General features: G+C 44.4%; 1 protein-coding gene across 2 annotated transcripts in view; it reads left to right on the top strand.

Annotated features, from left to right (window-relative positions):
• SREBF2 (sterol regulatory element binding transcription factor 2) overlaps positions 1-18,448 on the top strand; it is a 62,196-nt gene that overhangs the window by 17,970 nt on the left and 25,778 nt on the right. Inside the window, exons 2-7 of one of the 2 annotated variants that reach the window (XM_012741773.3) lie at positions 11,966-12,406; positions 13,422-13,603; positions 14,803-14,949; positions 15,820-16,041; positions 17,854-17,968; positions 18,108-18,289. In XM_012741773.3, coding sequence (XP_012597227.2) covers positions 11,966-12,406; positions 13,422-13,603; positions 14,803-14,949; positions 15,820-16,041; positions 17,854-17,968; positions 18,108-18,289 — 1,289 coding nt within the window. Of the gene's footprint in view, positions 1-11,965; positions 12,407-13,421; positions 13,604-14,802; positions 14,950-15,819; positions 16,042-17,853; positions 17,969-18,107; positions 18,290-18,448 lie in introns of those variants that run through there. The other variant, XM_076006964.1, reaches the window with a different exon arrangement.

The following is an 18,448-nucleotide window of genomic DNA, read 5'->3' as shown; positions in this document are numbered from 1 at the left end:
CTAGGATTATAGGCATGAGCCACCACGCTAGGCCAGATTATTAGCTTTGTTACTGAGGTAGTTTTGCTTTTAAATGTCAAAAATGTGACCATTGGCTTTTTTTTTAAACTGGTTGTCTTTGTTTTCTTGAATGACCATTGGCTTTTATTCAAAAATTTATTGAAATCTAAATTCTAAATCTGAATTCCTTTTTTAAATTTATTTTTTAACAATAAAGCTTGGGAAGAGTCCCAGCTACATGGGAGGAGAATTGCTTGAGCCTAGGAGCTGGAGACCATCCTGGGCAACACAGTGAGACACTGTTCCTAAAAAAAATATTTATTTATTTATTTATTTATTTTGAGACAGAGTCTTGCCTGGGCTAGAGTGATGTGGCGTCAGCCTACCTCACAGGAACCTCAAACTCCTGGGCTCAAGCAATCCATTCCTGCCTCAGCCTCTCAAGTAGCTGGTAGTACTACAGGCATGCACCACCATGCCTGGCTAATTTTTTCTATATATATTTTTAGTTGTCCAGCTAATTTCTTTCTATTTTTAGTAGAGATGGGATCTCGCTCTTGCTCAGGCTGGTGTTGAACTCCTGGCCTCGAGCGATCCTCCGCCCTTGGCCTCTCAGACTGCTAGGATTACAGGCATGAGCCCGGCCTAAAAAATTGTTTTAAAATACTATGGAGACCCATTGCAGGAGGGAGAAAAATAAGGAGGAAAAAAAAAAAACAAAACACCTGAAAGAATCAAATGCATTTTATTACATGCTTGACATATTCCTATATATTATATTAATATATATCCATCAGAGTTTATTCTCATATTTGTAAGTAAGGAAACTGAGTCTCAAGGAAATTAATTTTACAAAGATAGCATGGCAATTAATTACATTACTGGATCCACACCCTATATATATATTTATATATAAAGTCAAAGAGAGAAAGAGAGACAGACATAGGGTCCTGGCCTATTACCCAGGTTCAAGTCATATTTTTTGTAGAGACCAGATCTCGCTCTGTTGGTCAAGCTGATCTCAAACTCCTGGCACAGTCCACCCACCTTGGCCTCCCAAAGTGCTAGGATTATAAAGTGCTAGGATTACAGGCATGAGCCATTGCTCCCAGTCTCCCTTTGAATATAAACGTGAAATACCCATTCAGTTTGACCTTGTAAAAAAGGTCTCAGTTTAGCTTCTGGACATCCTGCTATTTTCCCTAAATATGATTCCTTGTCACCCTTTCTTTCTCTTTTCTTTTTTTTCCCTCCTCTCTCAACTTTAAGCTGAAATCCTTTCTTTGTATAGTCCCTAGGAGGTAGCCTATTTCCCAGTGTTGATCATTTTTTAGAACCATATGCATAACCAGAATGCTTCTTTAACTAATTTTCAGAAAATTTTACTCATCAGTTGACGAAGTTATCTGACTTTTTGTTTTAGCCGTTCTGTATTTGCTCTCAATTCAGATTCTACCTCTGTTTTTGCTTATAATGATTCTATTTTGGGGTAGGGGAGGACAGGGTCCCGCTCTGTCACTAAGGCTGGAGTACAGTGGTATCATCATACCTCATTGCAACCTCAAACTCCTAGGTCCAAGCAGTCCTCCTGCCTCAGCCTCCCAAGTAGCTGGGACTACAGGCACACACCTGTAGTCCTGGCTAATTGTTCTATATTTTGTAGCGGCAGGGTCTGTGTTGCCCAAGCTAGTCTCAAACTCCTCCTGCCTCGCCCTCCGAAAGTGCTGGGATTATAGGTATGAGCCACTGCGCCTGGCCCAGAATGATTCATAGTTAGTTCATGATGTTACGGGGCTCTGGGCAGGGCATCAGCTTCCTCCTACAAATCAAAATGAGCAATTACTAGGTTGGAGGGGCTCTCTCCTTTTAGAGCATTGTTGGACAACTTGATGTCAATTTTCCTTAATTTTTATTGAGGAAAATGCCCAAGTTTACTACCAGGAGTTGCAGGACCCTTTGTGCTTTGGTCCCTAATGACCTGCCCAGCCTGCCTGCCACCCATTCTCTTCTACAGCCCACTGTGAAGCTCTACCTCCCTGCCCGGGCTCGTGAGGTTCCCTGGCGTAGAATACACTCTGCATCCAGATCAGCCTTCATTCCAGCTCCTTCAAGGGGAGCTATTCAACTGCTGGAGTCTGTGATTTTATCATGTCCCCTGTGTCCTCTTTAGTGTCTTGTAGACATATATGTATGCCGTGACAGACTCCACAGACCATATGATGATACTTTCACTAACTCCTTGATGTCAGGAACTGATTTATCATCTATGTGGCCTGGTACACAGTGGGTACTCAACATATTGAAATCCTTTCATATTTACATACTTACTTCCCCAAAAGTGAAAGCTTTGTAGAAATTACATCGATTGAGTCAGAATTTCCAAAATAGTCTAAATTTTTTAAATATCTTGTTCTATTTTGAGGCGATATGTTCCTTCCAGTTTCAGGTTCAGAAAACAGGATCGACATTTTTATAGGTTACATGAAAGTTGCTGTGGAGAGTATTTCAGTGAGTGGGTACAAAGTTTTTGGTTTTTTAGCACCAGGGTGCTCGGTGCTTTGAGAGGTACACGGAAGTAGAAGATTTTGTCCATGCACTTGTAGAGCACAAGACACAAGAAAAGCATTTTATTTATTTATTTAGAGATGGGCTCTGGCTATGTTGCCCAGGCTGACCTTGAGTTCCTGGGCTCAAGCAATCCTCCCGCCTCAGTCCCCTTAGTAGCTGGGATTATAGGCGTGCACCACTGCACCCAGCAGCATTTTAAGAATATAACTTACTATATGTAATGTGGCAAAGTAAAACTTTAAAAAAGTTAAAAACATACTCTTACATTAATATGGCATGAGCACAGCTCAAAAATTTCTTAACATTATTAATGAGGAAACTAACAGGATAACAAAGCTGGATCAAAGGAGAATGTAAGAAACTGATATTTACACAGCAGAAAAGAGAATGCAGGAATAAGATTGCAAATTCAGATGCAAAACTGGTTAATGCCCTGCAGTACAATTAAAACAAAATCTTATCTTTTCTACCAGCCGGAAATCTTACCGATTTTCTGAAAGTTAACATATAACTTTATAGAATGGGGCCCTAATCAGTAGTAAATAGAAAGTCAAACAAGGTTATTTTTGCATAGAGCATCAGATGACCTTTAGGCAGGCAGGCAAGGCTGTGCTCTAGTATTAACTTTAAAGGGGGCGTAGAACTTTTTTTTTTTTAACCTTATTTTCAAGTTTTAGATAATTTTCCTTAACAAAACATAATTGGGTTCAAGAGCTAAAAGATGGCTGGAACTGAAGTAGAAAAGAGTCCTTGGTAAAAATAATTGTAAGTAGTTTTGAAGTGGAATTATGACAGTCAGAGTTTGAAAAAAGGAAGAGGGTTGTCACAAGTAGGAAAGGCGAGGCGTGGCAGACACGTTCAAAGAGATTGCCCCACCGCACCCCCAAAGGCATGCACAGAAAAGGAAGTGTTTTTCCAGGGTGGATGATGAACTAAGGTGGGTGAGAGGTAAAACCCTTGGCATAGAAGGGAACAATATAGGAAGCTTTGAAGCCTGTATTTAAGAAATTTGATGTGATTTAAAAACCAACAAGATACTCAAAGATGATGGCTGTCACTGGGTAGGAGGCTATGGTTGGAATCCAGAGTGTGGTAGCCGAGTGAAGGATAAATCTGTGATGTACGGGTTGAGACCCGATCGGAATTCAGAGTGACTATGTGGCAGAGGGAAGAAGGAGCAGTTGAAGGTGGTGCTGCAGGTTGCTCTCCTGGTTGACGCTATGAGAGTGGGCTCAGGTCCCCTGTGCGGTGGACCAGAGAAGCCTGGAATTCTCTTTATTCTCTTCCTCCACTTTTCTTTTTTCTGCAGAGTTGGGTCCCCTTGGGGCTGCCATGGGAGGTGGGGGAGAGAGAGCCCCAGGGAGCAGACCAGAAGACCAGTTGACAATTTATTTGGGTTCCCTTTTTTATTTCTTTTTCTCCTAATACCTAATTGTTTTGTTTTATCATGTACTATTTGGTATATGCAAAGGAATATATGACACATTTGTGTATGTTACAAAACACAAGATCCACCTCCCCACCCAATTTTCCTTTGTGGTTTCTTTGTCAGGAAAAAGAGTTCACTCACCCGTTACTTAAAATATAGGATGCCTGAGTCACCAGTTTGCCATCCTGTGTCATTCAACACCTCCTCCAGACTCCCTTTTCCCGGGAAGGTGACCCAGAATCCCCTTGAAGTACATGATGCTATCCCTGTGCTCTGTTGTGTCCCCTGGTGTTTTGAGTGGAGCAATTTTAGATGGCAATTTACCTGTTGAAACTGCCCCTTTGTTCCTTAAGTTATTGCTTACATTTCAGGGCTTCTAGGTTGAAGGCTGTGGTTGGCAAAGCCCAGGTCCTCACCTGCCCCTCTGGGCGACTGGAGTGGGGGTAACTGATACTGTAGGTGCTGGAGAAAGCAGTGGTGATCACAAATAGCCGAATGGTGGAGAAATGAAAAGTTATATCACAACTGACCCTCAGCTATACTCGTCTACATTTGATTTTTTTTTTAATTGTTAGAAAAAACATCACTCATAGATGGGGAGATAAGCTCATCAATGTGAAAGACTTTTTATATGCTCAAGCAGAGTACTTGTTGGGAAGTATTAATAGATTTTGTGTTTACCTCCCTCTCTTTCACTGGTTGTGGTTCATTTCCAGTGACCTACACACATCACATACCATGTTTACTTCTATATTCTTGTGCTTGTTGGACAGTTCTTTTTTTTTTTTTTTTTTTTTTTTTTTTGAAACAGAGTCTTACTCTGTTGCCTGGGCTAGAGTGCCGTGGCATCAGCCTAGCTCACAGCAACCTCAATCTCCTGGACTCAAGCAATCCTCCTGCCTCAGCCTCCTGAGTAGCTGGGACTACAGGCATCTACCACCATGCCCCGCTAATTTTTTTTAAAATGGATAGATAGGATGGATGGATGGATAGATAGGTTTATTTATTTATTTTAGTTGTCTAGCTAATTTCTATTTTTTTAGTAGAGATGGCTGATCTTGAACTACTGAGCTCAAATGATCCTCCCACCTTGGCCTCCCAGAGTGCTAAGATTACAGGCGTGAACCACCACGCCTGGCCGGAGCGTTCTAATTTGAAAGATAAAATAAAAAGCAGGCATGAGTGGTGGCTCACACTGTAATCCCAGCACTTTGGGAGGCCGAGATGGAAGGATAGCTTGAGGCCAGGAGTTGGAGACCAGCCTGAGCAAGAGCAAGACCCCGTCTCTACAAAAAAAAAAAAAAAAAAATAGAAAAATTAGCCAGGTGTGGTTGCACGTGCCTGTAGTCCCAGCACCTTGGGAGGATTGCTGGAGCCCAGGAGTTTGAGGTTGCAGTAAGCTGTGATAACGCCACTATACTCTAGCCAGGGTGACAGAGTGAGACCCTATCTGAGAAAGATTGGGGGCAATATGAGTAGAAAGTTTAGGAGAGAAACTATCCTTATAATCTTGGGGTGAGGGATTTTTTAAGTATAACACAAAAACCATATAAATTCATTATACAATATTAAAATTTGTGTGTGGTCAGTTCTGTTATAATGCAGCATGTATGTTCCTAAAAATCACTGTGCTATACAAAATTGTGCAATAAAAAACATAGGGTTTATGGGGAAGTGAGGGTTAAGGGTCACAACAATCAAAAACTTCATGGGTAGGCCAGGTGCAGTGGCTCATGCCTATAATCCTAGTGCTCCTGGAGGCCTAGGTGGGAGGATGGCTTGAGCTCAGGAGTTCAAGACCAGCCTGAGTAAGAGCGAAACCCCATCTCTACCAAAAATAGAAAAATTAGCTGAGCATCGTGGTGTGCACCTATAGTCCCAGCTACTTAAGAGACTGAGGCAGGAGGATCACTTGAGCCCAGGTGTTTGAGGTTGGCATGAGCTAGGTTGACTCCACGGCACTCTACTCAGGACAACAGAGTAAGACTCTGTCCCAAAACAGAACAAAAAAAACTTCATATGTGACCCAAAAAGGAGCAGAAAAAGGGCTTATTATTTAAAAAAAAAAAAAAAGAGAACCTAATAAAAAAAAACAGTCACACAGTTTTACAGATAAGTGATTAAGAAATATATAAATACCACAATAAATAAGTTTCTGTGCCTTGAAAAAGTCCTGAAATTTGCTTATGAAAGTGAGTTACATCTTGGGAGTTACTGTGAAGTGGTGGAAGGGGGGCTCTCTGAAGTCCAGTGGGAAGTTCTGGCACCAGTGTGGATGGGTGTCGTTCTTAACACATGCAGTGACCTGATGAGGCCGTTTGAGGTGCATGTGTGTGGCATGCACACATCTTGTACATTCCTATATGGCTCATTTCAGCTGAGGATGATGTTCTGCATTTTTTAGTATTTCTCTCATGCATAAGCAAATTCATATTATGCTTGGTTGTTGCCTGATATATCACACATTGGAGCATATTCACATTTTTGAAATGAATTAAAGCAAAGATGTCAAAAAAACCAAACCACGAATAACACGTACGAGCTCATACTGAGTGCTAGACACCATACTACAGATGTCACGTGAGTTACCTCAACAGCGCCTGAGTTAGCTATAATTGTTAGCTACATTTTACAGGTGAGAAAACCTCAGCTCAGCAAGGTAAAACTTGCCCCAGATTACAAGGCTAGGATAAGGTGACTCTTGATCACTATGTCATTCTTTTTTTTCCTGAACAAATTCAAAGACAAATAACAAAGTAGGGGAAGTATTCGCAAACATGTAAGAAAGAACAAACACCATAATATCTGAAAGTTTTTCAAATCAGTAAAGAGACAAAATATAGCCCAATGGAAAAATGAATAAAGGTCAAGAGCGGGCAATTTACAAAGGAAGAAATACAAATGGTCAGTAAAATTGGGATTTAAAAAAGAGACTTCAGCCTCATTTAGCACTCACTCATGCAAGACATAACAATTCCATGTCGGTTTTTTCCACTGTCAGATTGACAGAAATGGATGTGGGGAAATGCTAGCGGGAGCATAAATTGTTAAAACCCTTCCAAAGCACATATGCCTGGCCTTTGACCCAGCCAACTTCTAGAAATTTATCCTAAGAAAATAGATAAGTGGAAAAAGATTTTTGTAAGAGTTGTTAATAATGTGTTAAAATGGAAAGCAACTATCCATCATCATTGAGTGGTTAAACCAATTCTAGTGCTCCAATACAATACAATGTCATATAATACAGAACCATGACACTCTTAAAAAGGATGGTGTTATGTCCATAATGGTTGACACTGAGGGCTTTTCATGTTTTATTAAGCAAAGGGAACTAAGATACCACCTTTGTAAAACTGTTTGCACACATGTGCATGCTTGTGTGTACAGGCAAGCCTTGTATAGGAAGAAATCTGGAAGGTGGTGAATATATTACTTTTATGGGTTTTTTTTGTTTGTTTTGTTTTGTTGAGACAGGGTCTCACTCTGTTACTCCAGCTAGAGTGCAGTGGTGTCATCACAACTCACTGCAACCTCAAACTCCTGGGCTCAAGCGATCCTCCTGCCTCAGCCTCCCAAGTAGCTGGTACTCTATAGGTGCACGCCACCATGCCCTGTTAATTTTTCTATTTTTCTAATTTTTTTTTTTTTAGAGACAGGGTCTTGCTGTTGCCCAAACTCCTGGCCTCAGCCTCCCAGGGTGCTAGGATTACAAGAGTGAGCTACCTTGCCCAGCTAATTTTATGATTTTTTAAAAAATATATTGAAAGATTGTCTGACACAAGGTACATAATAAATACAAAGTATAAGAATAAACGGGCTGGGTGAAGTGGCTCAGGCCTGTAATCCTAGCACTCTGGGAGGCCAAGGTGGGAGGATGGCTTGAGGTCAGGAGTTTGAGACCAGCCTGAGCAAGAGTGAGACCCCGTCTCTACTAAAAATAGAAAGAAATTAGTGGGGCATGGTGGCGCATGCCTATAGTCCCAGCTACTCAAGAGGCTGAGGCAGAAGGATCGCTTGAGCCCAGGAGTTTGAGGTTGCTGTGAGCTAGGCTGACACCATGGCACTCTAGCCTGAGCAACATAGCAAAACTCTCAGAAAAAAAAAAAAAAAAAGAACAAATGTCCTTTTTAAACTAGTTCTCTTGGCACCTAATGCGGCTAGGTAACAAATGCCTATTAAAGGATTATTGATTGTGCAGTTTGGAGAAATTGTTACCCCATTTGGGAGCTTTAGAGTCTTTATTCCAGACTAGAATTAATCTAATCATATTTCAGGTTAACTTGCTCTCAAGAAGATGCCACAGGCTGAGCTGGGGTGTGATTTATGATACCTCTAGGCCATATGCTCCATAAAGTGCATGTGAACTTGGAATCTCTTTGGATGATCCCAAACACAGGGCTGCTTGCAATGTAAGGATGACAACTGGAGCCTCTAATTTTGGTTACTTGCTTTTAGAGACCAGAACCTAGATGTCGTTTCTTGGGGCCCCACCTGCTTTGTTAAGCAATTTAGCCCTAAGTTTTTTGTTGGTTTTTTTTTTTTTTTTTTTTGAGACAGAGTCTCACTCCATTGCCCGGGCTAGAGTGCTGTGGCATCAGCCTAGCTCACACCAACCTCAAACACCTGGGCTCAGGCGATCCTCCTGCCTCAGCCTCCCGAGTAGCTGGGGCTACAGGCATGCCCCACCATGCTTGGCTAATTTTTTCTACATATTTTTAGTTGTCCAGCTAATTTCTTTCTATTTTTAGTAGAGATGGGGGGGTTGTCTCACCCTTGCTCAGGCTGGTCTCGAACTCCTGATCTCGAATGATCCTCCACCTTGGCCTCCCAGAGTGCCAGGATTACAGGCATGAGCCACCGTGCCCAGCCTAGCCCTAAGTTTAAGCAGCAGCTGAAACAGGAGCAGGGAAGCAAGATGAGCTTGAGTGTGCCAGCCCAGCTCCTGGGAGGCCTGTCTCTGGCTCTGGGCTCTGCAGGCTGCAGCAGGAACTAGAACTTCATTTTCAAAGCTCCATAAAACCTGTGCCTTCTCCCAAGCCTCCCTCCCATGGTGGGGGTGGGTGGGGGGTAGCTCAGAATTACAGAGCATAACTGCTCCCTGCTTGTCCAGGCTTCCTCTTCCCTGGCGCTGCAGAACAGATGGGGGCTCAGGGAGGCCCTGTGTGCCCTGCTGGAGGAGGGGCTCCGAGAGCCTCTTCCTGTCACTCCTTCCTGCAAATGCTTGTCTTAATGGCCCCTCTGTGCCACTTAGCCCAACTCCTGGCTGCCTGGCTGACTGGAGATGGCTCCACTGGAGCTTTTTGTGTGTGGGTTGAACGGGTTTTTTTTGTTTTTTTAATTTAAGCAGTCGCATTCCATCTGCCTACACACTCTTAACCTGCTTTGTGAACTAAGTTTTGTGACCTTTGCAGCTTACTTCACCACACCAGCCCATGTCTTCCCCACAGAAGGGTTTCGAGAGCGCTCGATGAGATGAGATCAGCAGACCCACATGCCTGTGTGGTGGAGGCTCTGGAAGTACCACTAAGAGGGGCCTGTATAAGGGTCTCCCAAGCACTTTGCATAAATTATCTTATTAATCCTCAAAGCAAAGAGACCAAGTGTATATTCTCAAAGCAGCCTTTTGTAGTGAAGAAATCAAGACAAAGACAGAAGTAATGTGCCCACACTCACACAGATGATAAGCACATTAACTGCCATGTGAGTTGCTTTTAACTCACGCCAATTTTTGATTTTGAGGCCGGGGGCCTCATGAAGCATATGTAACTCACACGTCTCTTCACCTTGGGAGGCACGAGAACTGTTTTTCAAGTTGTATATAACTCATGCACAGAAAAGAATAAAAAATAACAAATTTTTCATTACATTAGAAAGGATTGTTTTGTTTTCAAAGTTTTTATTCTATTTTCCTAATAAAACACCATGGCCCCAAAGAAGATATTTTTCTTCTAGTGTGTCAGTCAGTGTGTTAGGTGGGCCTCCTAAGACTCACACCCAGGCTCATGTGGCACCAAATCCTGTGCCCATCTACCAGGCCACCCTGGCCTTCTGTCCTCCTTAGTTTTCCATGGAGGAAAATAGGCAGCCAATGAGTGATATTCTTCTGACTCACCTCTGTTAATTTCCCAAAGAGTTGAGATTTTATGGGAATTCTGGAAGGCTCAACAAATTATTAGGTTTCTCTTAATCATTTTCTCAAAGCATCTTATAATCTGGTGCTTGGAATGTGTCAGCACTAAATTGTGTTTTAAGTCTTGTGCTGAGTTTGAGGAAATTTCTTGGTTTAACCATGTACAGGGAGTTGGAACTGGTTGGTACAAGTTGCAGGATCTGTGGCAGTCTGCCCATTTCTCCCTCCTGCATATAGTGAGCTGAATGAGGACAGAACTGAGTGTCAAGGTGTTGGTAAATACTAGTACGACTATGTAGGAATTTTGTCAGGTGAGATACTATTTTGCCCAGCAGGTTTAACTGACTGAACACTTAAGGTGGTGAAATTGAAATGCTAAGCTCCAATTATCGCATATGGAAGCCACAGTAGAAACTCTGGCAGCTTTCTGCTTATCCGACATGCCACCTCTTCATACCCCAGACCCTCGCTCTCCTGCGCACGTAGGCACACACAGTATCAGAGACCTGGGAAGGACATGCTGCTGAAGGTTTGGGGGGAATAGATGGAGATAGTGCCAGGTAGTGGTGGTGGTGATGGTTTCTGTTGCTTTGGTGTCCAAATCAGAGCATCATATGGCCTTGAGGGTTTGGAAAGGAGAGACTACAGTTCAAGAACAAGCAAAAGCTTCTTGGGGCTGTATGGAGAGAGGAAAGGGGGAGGGAAGTGAACAACATAAAGAACTGTATGTCTGAAAATATCTGGGACAAAGCTGAGGCCCCTGACTCCTAATAGGGACCAACCATATGAAGAGGAGAAGGGCTTATGAGGGATGAGTTGCTGCTTGCAGATTAAGCAGGGTTTTGGCAAGCCTGTGGGAAGATGGACCAAGGAAGAGGCCCTGGAAGCAGACTTGCTTCTAAAGACTGAGAATTTAAGGGTCCCAGGTACTTAGAACATGATCTAGAAAGTGATGTCTCCAGGTGGACACATCCCCTTGGCCCCGTAGACTCCTTGTGCAGAGGGAAGGTGCACAACCAAGGGAGGAGGGAGGAGGGCCAGAGTGGGCCCTGCAGAGCATGGCGCCCAGCGCAGGGCTGGGTTGCTGTGCCTTGACCTCCTGGTAGTGCACTGTGGTGCAGTAGAAGAACACACAGCTGGGAGGCAGAGAACTGGTTCTAACCCTGGCTGGTCCCTGACAAGCTATGAGACCTTGGTCAAGATGTTTCCCTGTTCTGGACTTCATGTATGATCTTTCCATCCTTTCTACCCCTAAAAGTCCATGACTTAGGGGCCATCAACTTCATCATCCCTGAGTGTTTCTGAGGGCAACAGCAGTGCCAGGGCTTTGCTCAGCGTGGAGATGAGGTCCAGAGCCTGCCTGTGGTGAGGAAAGGGGTTAGAGAGAGTTAGGGTCTGGCAGTGCTGAGACCAGAGGTGGCCTCACACTTCCTTGCACTCCAAAGCCTTAAGACAGTGACTATGCCTACTGCCTCAGTGCCTCCACCTGTACAAGAGGACCCACAATACCCTGCACAAAGCAACACCCACCTTGGACAGAGGTAGTTGCTATTATGATTGATAAAAGCAATCAGGGAAATGGGTAAAAAGGGCCTGGAGGTGGGGGTGAGGAAAGGAGAAGACATCAAACACACGAAGCCCTGTCCTGTTGTCTCGGGTGCCTTGGTCAGCCAATTTGGCCCTGGTGATCCCCACATAAGAAGGAGGTATAAGGGTTTCCTGACCTATTTCTGCTGTGGATTTAGGAAAGCCATTGGGTTTTCATGCCTTAGTCTCTTAAGCAAGTTTGAAAGTTAATATTTTGGATGGCAACAAAATTTCTTTTCTTTTCTTCACAGAGATGCTACAGTTTGTCAGTAATCAAGTGGGAGAGTTCCCAGACTTGTTTTCAGAGCAGCTGTGTAGCTCCTTTCCCGGCAGTAGTGGCAGCGGTGGTGGCGGTGGCAGCAGCGGCAGCAGCAATGGCAGAGGCAGCAGTGGCACGGCAGCCGTGGACCCCTTGATGCAGCGGTCATTCAGCCAGGTCCCATTACCTTCATTCTCTTCCTCAGCTGCTTCCCCCCAGGCTCCAGCCCTGCAGGTCAAGGTCCCTGCCACCTCAGTTCCTACCCCACCGAGGGCAACTCCTATCCTTCAGCCCCGCCCCCAGCCCCAGCCTCAACCTCCAGCTCAGCTGCAGCAACAGACAGTAATGATCACCCCGACATTCAGCACCGCTCCTCAGACAAGGATCATCCAGCAGCCTTTAATATACCAGAATGCAGCTACCAGCTTTCAAGGTGATTCAGAAGGCAGATGTGGTAGTGATTGGTTGGTTCCAAAGTTTATGGGCCAGTTTGCAGACACTAAATCTTTGTGTCCTTTTTGGGGATGACAGATATACCAATATGGTCCTGTCTGAATGAGTTTCTAGTAACTGGCAGTAAGAACTGGTGCAGGAACATTTCACATTCTGCTTCTTCAAATACCTTAATATCTATTGTGCCTGCTTCAGAGAAACTTGCTCAAAAAATCCAACAAGCATGGTAGGCACAGGGCCATCCTAGTATCTAGTGGTGGAGGCTTGAATAAAATTAGGCTTAAAACTTGCCTAGGCAGTAGTCAGATCTCAGCACCCACAGGTTGAGGACCATCCATTCAGCAAATGCCTGTGGAGATGAACGTGACTTTTAATATAGGTGCTGCATCTCCAAGTAGCAGGCAGTCGACCCTCAGTATGTGCTGCGTGAATGAATGAGTGAATGAAGGTGGCGTGTTGTTTCCGTGATGTGCTGTGCCCCAGTGCCTTTTCACCAGATTTCCCTCTGACTCTGTGGGGAGCCCTGTGTGGTATTAGTATTGCTCTGAATTGTAAAGAATCTGACAGTTCTTTAGGGAGTTCAAGAATTTGGGGGAGTGGGGTGGGTATAAAGGCAAAAAGCCAAGACAGTCATGCCAAAGTACACTTTCCATCCAAGAAGGACGGGAGGAAATGAAGCCCCAGGGAGTTGTTGATTCCCCACATCTGTTAACTCCGTTGCTGGATGCAGTCATTTGCCCATTAGCTTCCCTTACCTCCACCCCAGCACCCAGCGTAATGAAACAATTTGTACTCGTTCTCTCAGAAATTGATGCAGCCCTTATGGCATGTTCTTGTTATCTAAACCAGCTTGTAAATGGCTGTGCACATCTTCTTCAGCAGCAGGTGGGCAGTTGGAATCATTATGAGATACTCCATCCTCAGGTTATTGCTGCAGCTACAGTGACAGAATGCATTCTTCATCCATGTGACTTTTTTCTCCTCTTCTAACCAAGTCCTTCAGCCTCAAGTCCAAAGCCTGGTGACATCCTCCCAGGTACAGCCAGTCACCATCCAGCAGCAGGTACAGACGGTACAGGCCCAGCGGGTGCTGACACAAACGGCCAATGGCACACTGCAGACCCTTGCCCCAGCCACGGTGCAGACGGTTGCCGCGCCCCAGGTGCAGCAGGTCCCGGTAGGTGGCTGGACGGGATTCAAGGATGTACCAGTTGGGGCTGTCGACTGGTCCTTGGCTGAAGATGTGGTCTACGTACTAAGAAGGACCAGCGAGGGGAGACCCAGAGCAAGCAGCTTGTAGGGCCCCAGGATGCACCTGTGAGCGCATGTAGACACCTGGCTGAGCCCACATCTGCAGATCGACACTGACACTCACGTGCACTCAGTAAAGCCTGGGGTAGTCACTCGTTTACACATGCAGTGGGTGTAAAACTAGAAAGAAATGCACCAAATTGGTATCTCCCAGATGCTTTTCTTCTTTATAATTTTCTGTTTTCTGTGTTTTTTGCTATGGATGCTGAACATTGTATTACTTTTGAGAGGGTACATGTATAATTTTTATAATCAGAAAAATGTCTTTTTGTCATGTATCACAGTGGACCATATTTTCTTACTAACAAAGTAATTTTCTTTTTTTTTTTTTTTTTTTTTGAGACAGAGTCTCACTGTGTTGCCTGGGCTAGAGTGCCGTGGTGTCATCCTAGCTCACAGCAACCTCAAACTCCTGGGCTCAAGCGATCCTTCTGCCTTAGCCTCCTGAGTAGCTGGGACTACAGGCATGTGCCACCATGCCTGGCTAATTTTTTATATATATATATATTTTAGTTGGCCAATTAATTTCTTTCTATTTTTAGTAGAGACAGGGTCTCACTCTTGCTCAGGCTGGTTTTGAACTCCTGACCTTGAGCAATTCTCCTACCTTGGCCTCCCAGAGTGCTAGGATTATAGGCGTGAGCCACTCAGCCCAGCCAGCAAAGTAATTTATCTTTAAAACAAATCTAAGAGTTATTAATTTTGCTTCTCAGCTATGTTTTTGGCTTTCCTGAGTCTGTCAAAGTCAGAACTCTCTCCCCTCCATCCTCCCCACCCATCTCTGCTCTGCCCCTGCTGGGCCCCTAGTACTGCCCTCCTAGAAACCTTTCAGCCTTAAAACCCAGGAACCTCTTTAGCCCTTCCTTCTTCCCCTGAACCCAGTATTCAGGCTGTACAAAATAGCCAGCTTTTGAAGTATCTTCTGAGATTTCCTGATATTTTTTATTCTCATTTTTATAAAAATTATTTTCTCATTCATTCTTGGAGAGTCTGTGCAGTGAGAAACAAATGCAAAATAGAAAAATAATGATACCTTCCTTTTCCTTTTCTTCCTTCTTCATCCAGGTTCTAGTCCAACCCCAGATCATCAAGACAGATTCCCTTGTTTTGACCACACTGAAGACAGATGGCAGCCCTGTCATGGCTGCAGTCCAGAACCCAGCCCTTACTGCCCTCACCACCCCTATCCAGACGGCCGCCCTTCAAGTACCAGTAAGAGCTCCCTTCTCCCCTGCCCTCCTCCCTCCACCCTCATTCTTGGAGGTATTAGGCTTCAGAGACACGGGGGCACGTCCTGACCTGGTAGAGGTGGCAATTGGCACTCTCTCGGTCTGAGTGGTTACGCATACCGTATACATATATAAAATTTATCAAGCTTTAAATTTAAGATTTGTGGGTTTTGTTATGTGTGAATTATTTATTGATGACTAATGACCTTTGTGTTTATTTATTGGCCATTTAAATATTGAGGCCATTTATTGAAGAAAATAAAATTAAAATTAGAAAAAATAGAAACAAAAAGAGGGAAAAGCAGAGATGAGGAATAAAAGGAGGAAACCTCTGTGTTTGGCCCATTTATTTAATCAAATGGCTCTGATTGAGAGTGTCAGTTCTGCCCTTGAGCTTTTTGATGCCCAAATTGTAGAAAGAAATGCAGTAATTTGTTTAATTGTCATTTGGGAGGGAAAAAATGTGTCATATACCAGGAGAAAGTTTTGTCTGGTGCCAACTTGGTGTGGCTCACTGTGTATGGATTCAGAGGTGGCTAACAGTTTGACAGCAAAGCAGAATGGATGACTTGTTTCTGGCATACTGAGATCAAAGGTTAAAACGTATTTAGCCACGTTAATCCTTTTGTAGTGTGATTTATTGACAGTGATTCTGAAAGGAAGGTAGTAACTGAGGTCCTGTGGCTCCTGAGGCTTCTTGGAGCCTGACTTAATTAACCAATGAAGAGTCTCAGACCTCCTGAAGCCTTGCCAGGTGATGCCATGTGCCAGTGGCTAGTGGGTTTGTGTGGTGAGGTTGCTTTATGCAGACTAACGAAAGTATAATTCCTCTCCATGCCTGTGCCTGTTCTAGACCCTGGTGGGCAGCAACGGGACCATTCTGACCACAATGCCCGTGATGATGGGGCAAGAGAAAGTGCCCATTAAGCAGGTACCTGGGGGAGTCAAGCAGCTTGAGCCCCCCAAAGAAGGAGAAAGGCGGACAACACACAATATCATTGAGAAACGATACCGTTCCTCCATCAATGACAAAATCATTGAATTAAAAGACCTGGTCATGGGGACAGATGCCAAGGTGGGTGCCAAGCAAAATGGTATTTCATGCCCCGCCATCTCCCCTCTACCTGTCTTTGCCTAGAGAATTTAGGTAAGTCCCAAGCCCAAGCCAAGTGAAAACAAGAACGAGTTAGAGGTACTTTCTTATAAAGTATCTTGGTGTTTGTCAAGATTATAAAATATTAATCAACATAAGAAGACTGCTAAGGGTTGAAAAGGCAGTGGCCCACTGGGACCTTTGATTCCTTCCACTGTGCTCTGCAGTGATGGGGGACCCTAGGCTCAGAGGCACAGAGAGAGGCCTGCCACTACTCAGTGGCCAGGTATAGGCCTCTTGTGTGCCTAGGAGTCAGCTGATAGCATTGCTGGCATGTTTTTAGCTGTTTAGGGTGGGTAGCAATTATTTTTACCTTTTAGGGAAGAGTAAAATAATAGAGATGAGGTCTTTAGCCAACAGCAAATAGATGAAATTGATTTTTCAAATGTTTCTGGTGTTTCAATAAATGTATCTTCTGGCAAGTATTTTTGTTTTTTTACCTATTAACTGTTCACCTTTAGCCCTATTTTGAAAGAAAGTTTCATTTGTTGGCTACAAATCTGAAAGGTATATACCTTAAGTAAAAATATATTCCTTTACTTAAGATAAGTGTCCAGCAGTGCTCTGGGTTTTTGTCCCTTGTTTTCCTTAAAGTTTGTTTAGGATTATTAACAGAAGTGGGGGGGGGGACGGACATGCTTGAAGCTCTGACTCAGGTTGGGCAAAGGCAATATATGTAACCTAGGGCCAGGCGCTGTGGCTCACGCCTGTAATCCTAGCTCTTGGGAGGCCGAGGCGGGCGGATTGCTCAAGGTCAGGAGTTCAAAACCAGCCTGAGCAAGAGCGAGACCCCGTCTCTACTATAAACAGAAAGAAATTAATTGGCCAACTGATATATATATAAAAAAAAATTAGCCGGGCATAGTGGTGCATGCCTGTAGTCCCAGCTACTCGGGAGGCTGAGGCAGAAGGATCACTCGAGCCCAGGAGTTTGAGGTTGCTGTGAGCTAGGCTGACGCCACGGCACGCACTCTAGCCTGGGCAACAAAGTGAGACTCTGTCTCAAAAAAAAAAAATATATGGCCGAGCGCTGTGGCTCACGCCTGTAATCCTAGCTCTTGGGAGGCCGAGGCGGGCGGATTGCTCAAGGTCAGGAGTTCAAAACCAGCCTGAGCAAGAGCGAGACCCCGTCTCTACTATAAATAGAAAGAAATTAATTGGCCAACTGATATATATATAAAAAAAAATTAGCCGGGCATGGTGGCGCATGCCTGTAGTCCCAGCTACTTGGGAGGCTGAGGCAGAAGGATCACTCAAGCCCAGGAGTTTGAGGTTGCTGTGAGCTAGGCTGACGCCACGGCACTCACTCTAGCCTGGACAACAAAAGTGAGACTCTGTCTCAAAAAAAAAAAAAAAAAATATGTAACCTAAACATTTGTATCCCCGTAATATGCTGAAATAAAAAAAAGAGTAGGAATAATATAGCTAATATTTATTTATTGTCAGCTATGTGCTGGGCTCAGTGCTAAGTTCTTTATACTTACTACCTCATTTACTCTTCACTGCAAGCCTGTGATTCACATACTGTCCCTATCCCTATGTTGAGAAGGAGGAGAGAGAGGTTCATAGGTGTGGAGTAACTTGTCCTGGGGTAGCACAGCATCAGTCGGGGCGCCAGCATCTGAACCCCACATCTCCTAGCCCAGAGCCGTGCTGTCAACCCACGAGTCCTGGGCTCTGCTATCTTCACCGTACACCTGCACTGGGCTCACTGTGTTTCACTCATCTTCCCAGATGCACAAGTCTGGCGTTCTGAGGAAAGCCATTGACTACATCAAATACTTGCAGCAAGTCAATCACAAACTGCGCCAGGAGAACATGGTGCTGAAGCTGGCAAATCAGAAAAACAGTAAGTGTGCTCATTTAGAGAAGGGTTCTTAGACCGAGACGTGCTGGGCAACAGTACAAGGCCTTGCCCAGCCCAGCCCCTGCTCAGCTGAAGCTTTGTGAAAGGAGATCATCTTTACCAGGTGGGGTTTTCTTTGCAGAGCTCCTGAAAGGCATCGACCTAGGCAGTCTGGTGGACAATGAGGTGGACCTGAAGATTGAGGATTTTAATCAGAATGTCCTTCTGATGTCCCCCCCGGCCTCTGACTCAGGGTCCCAGGCTGGCTTCTCCCCGTACTCCATTGACTCTGAGCCAGGAAGCCCTCTGTTGGATGATGCAAAGGTATGAGCTTTCGAAATCCCCTGATCCCTGAAATCTCTGCTTCTCCTAAGAAAGTAGGGGGAAGGCTACAGAGAGGGTCCCAGGCCAGGTGTTCAGAGGACCTAGGCTGGAGAGGAATAGGAATTTTGTGAAATTAGCCAGCTTCTGGAGAGCAAAGAA

The sequence above is a fragment of the Microcebus murinus genome, chromosome 10 (assembly GCF_040939455.1).
Source record: "Microcebus murinus isolate Inina chromosome 10, M.murinus_Inina_mat1.0, whole genome shotgun sequence".
Lineage (NCBI taxonomy): Eukaryota > Metazoa > Chordata > Mammalia > Primates > Cheirogaleidae > Microcebus > Microcebus murinus.
This window is presented reverse-complemented; position numbering and strand designations above follow the sequence as displayed.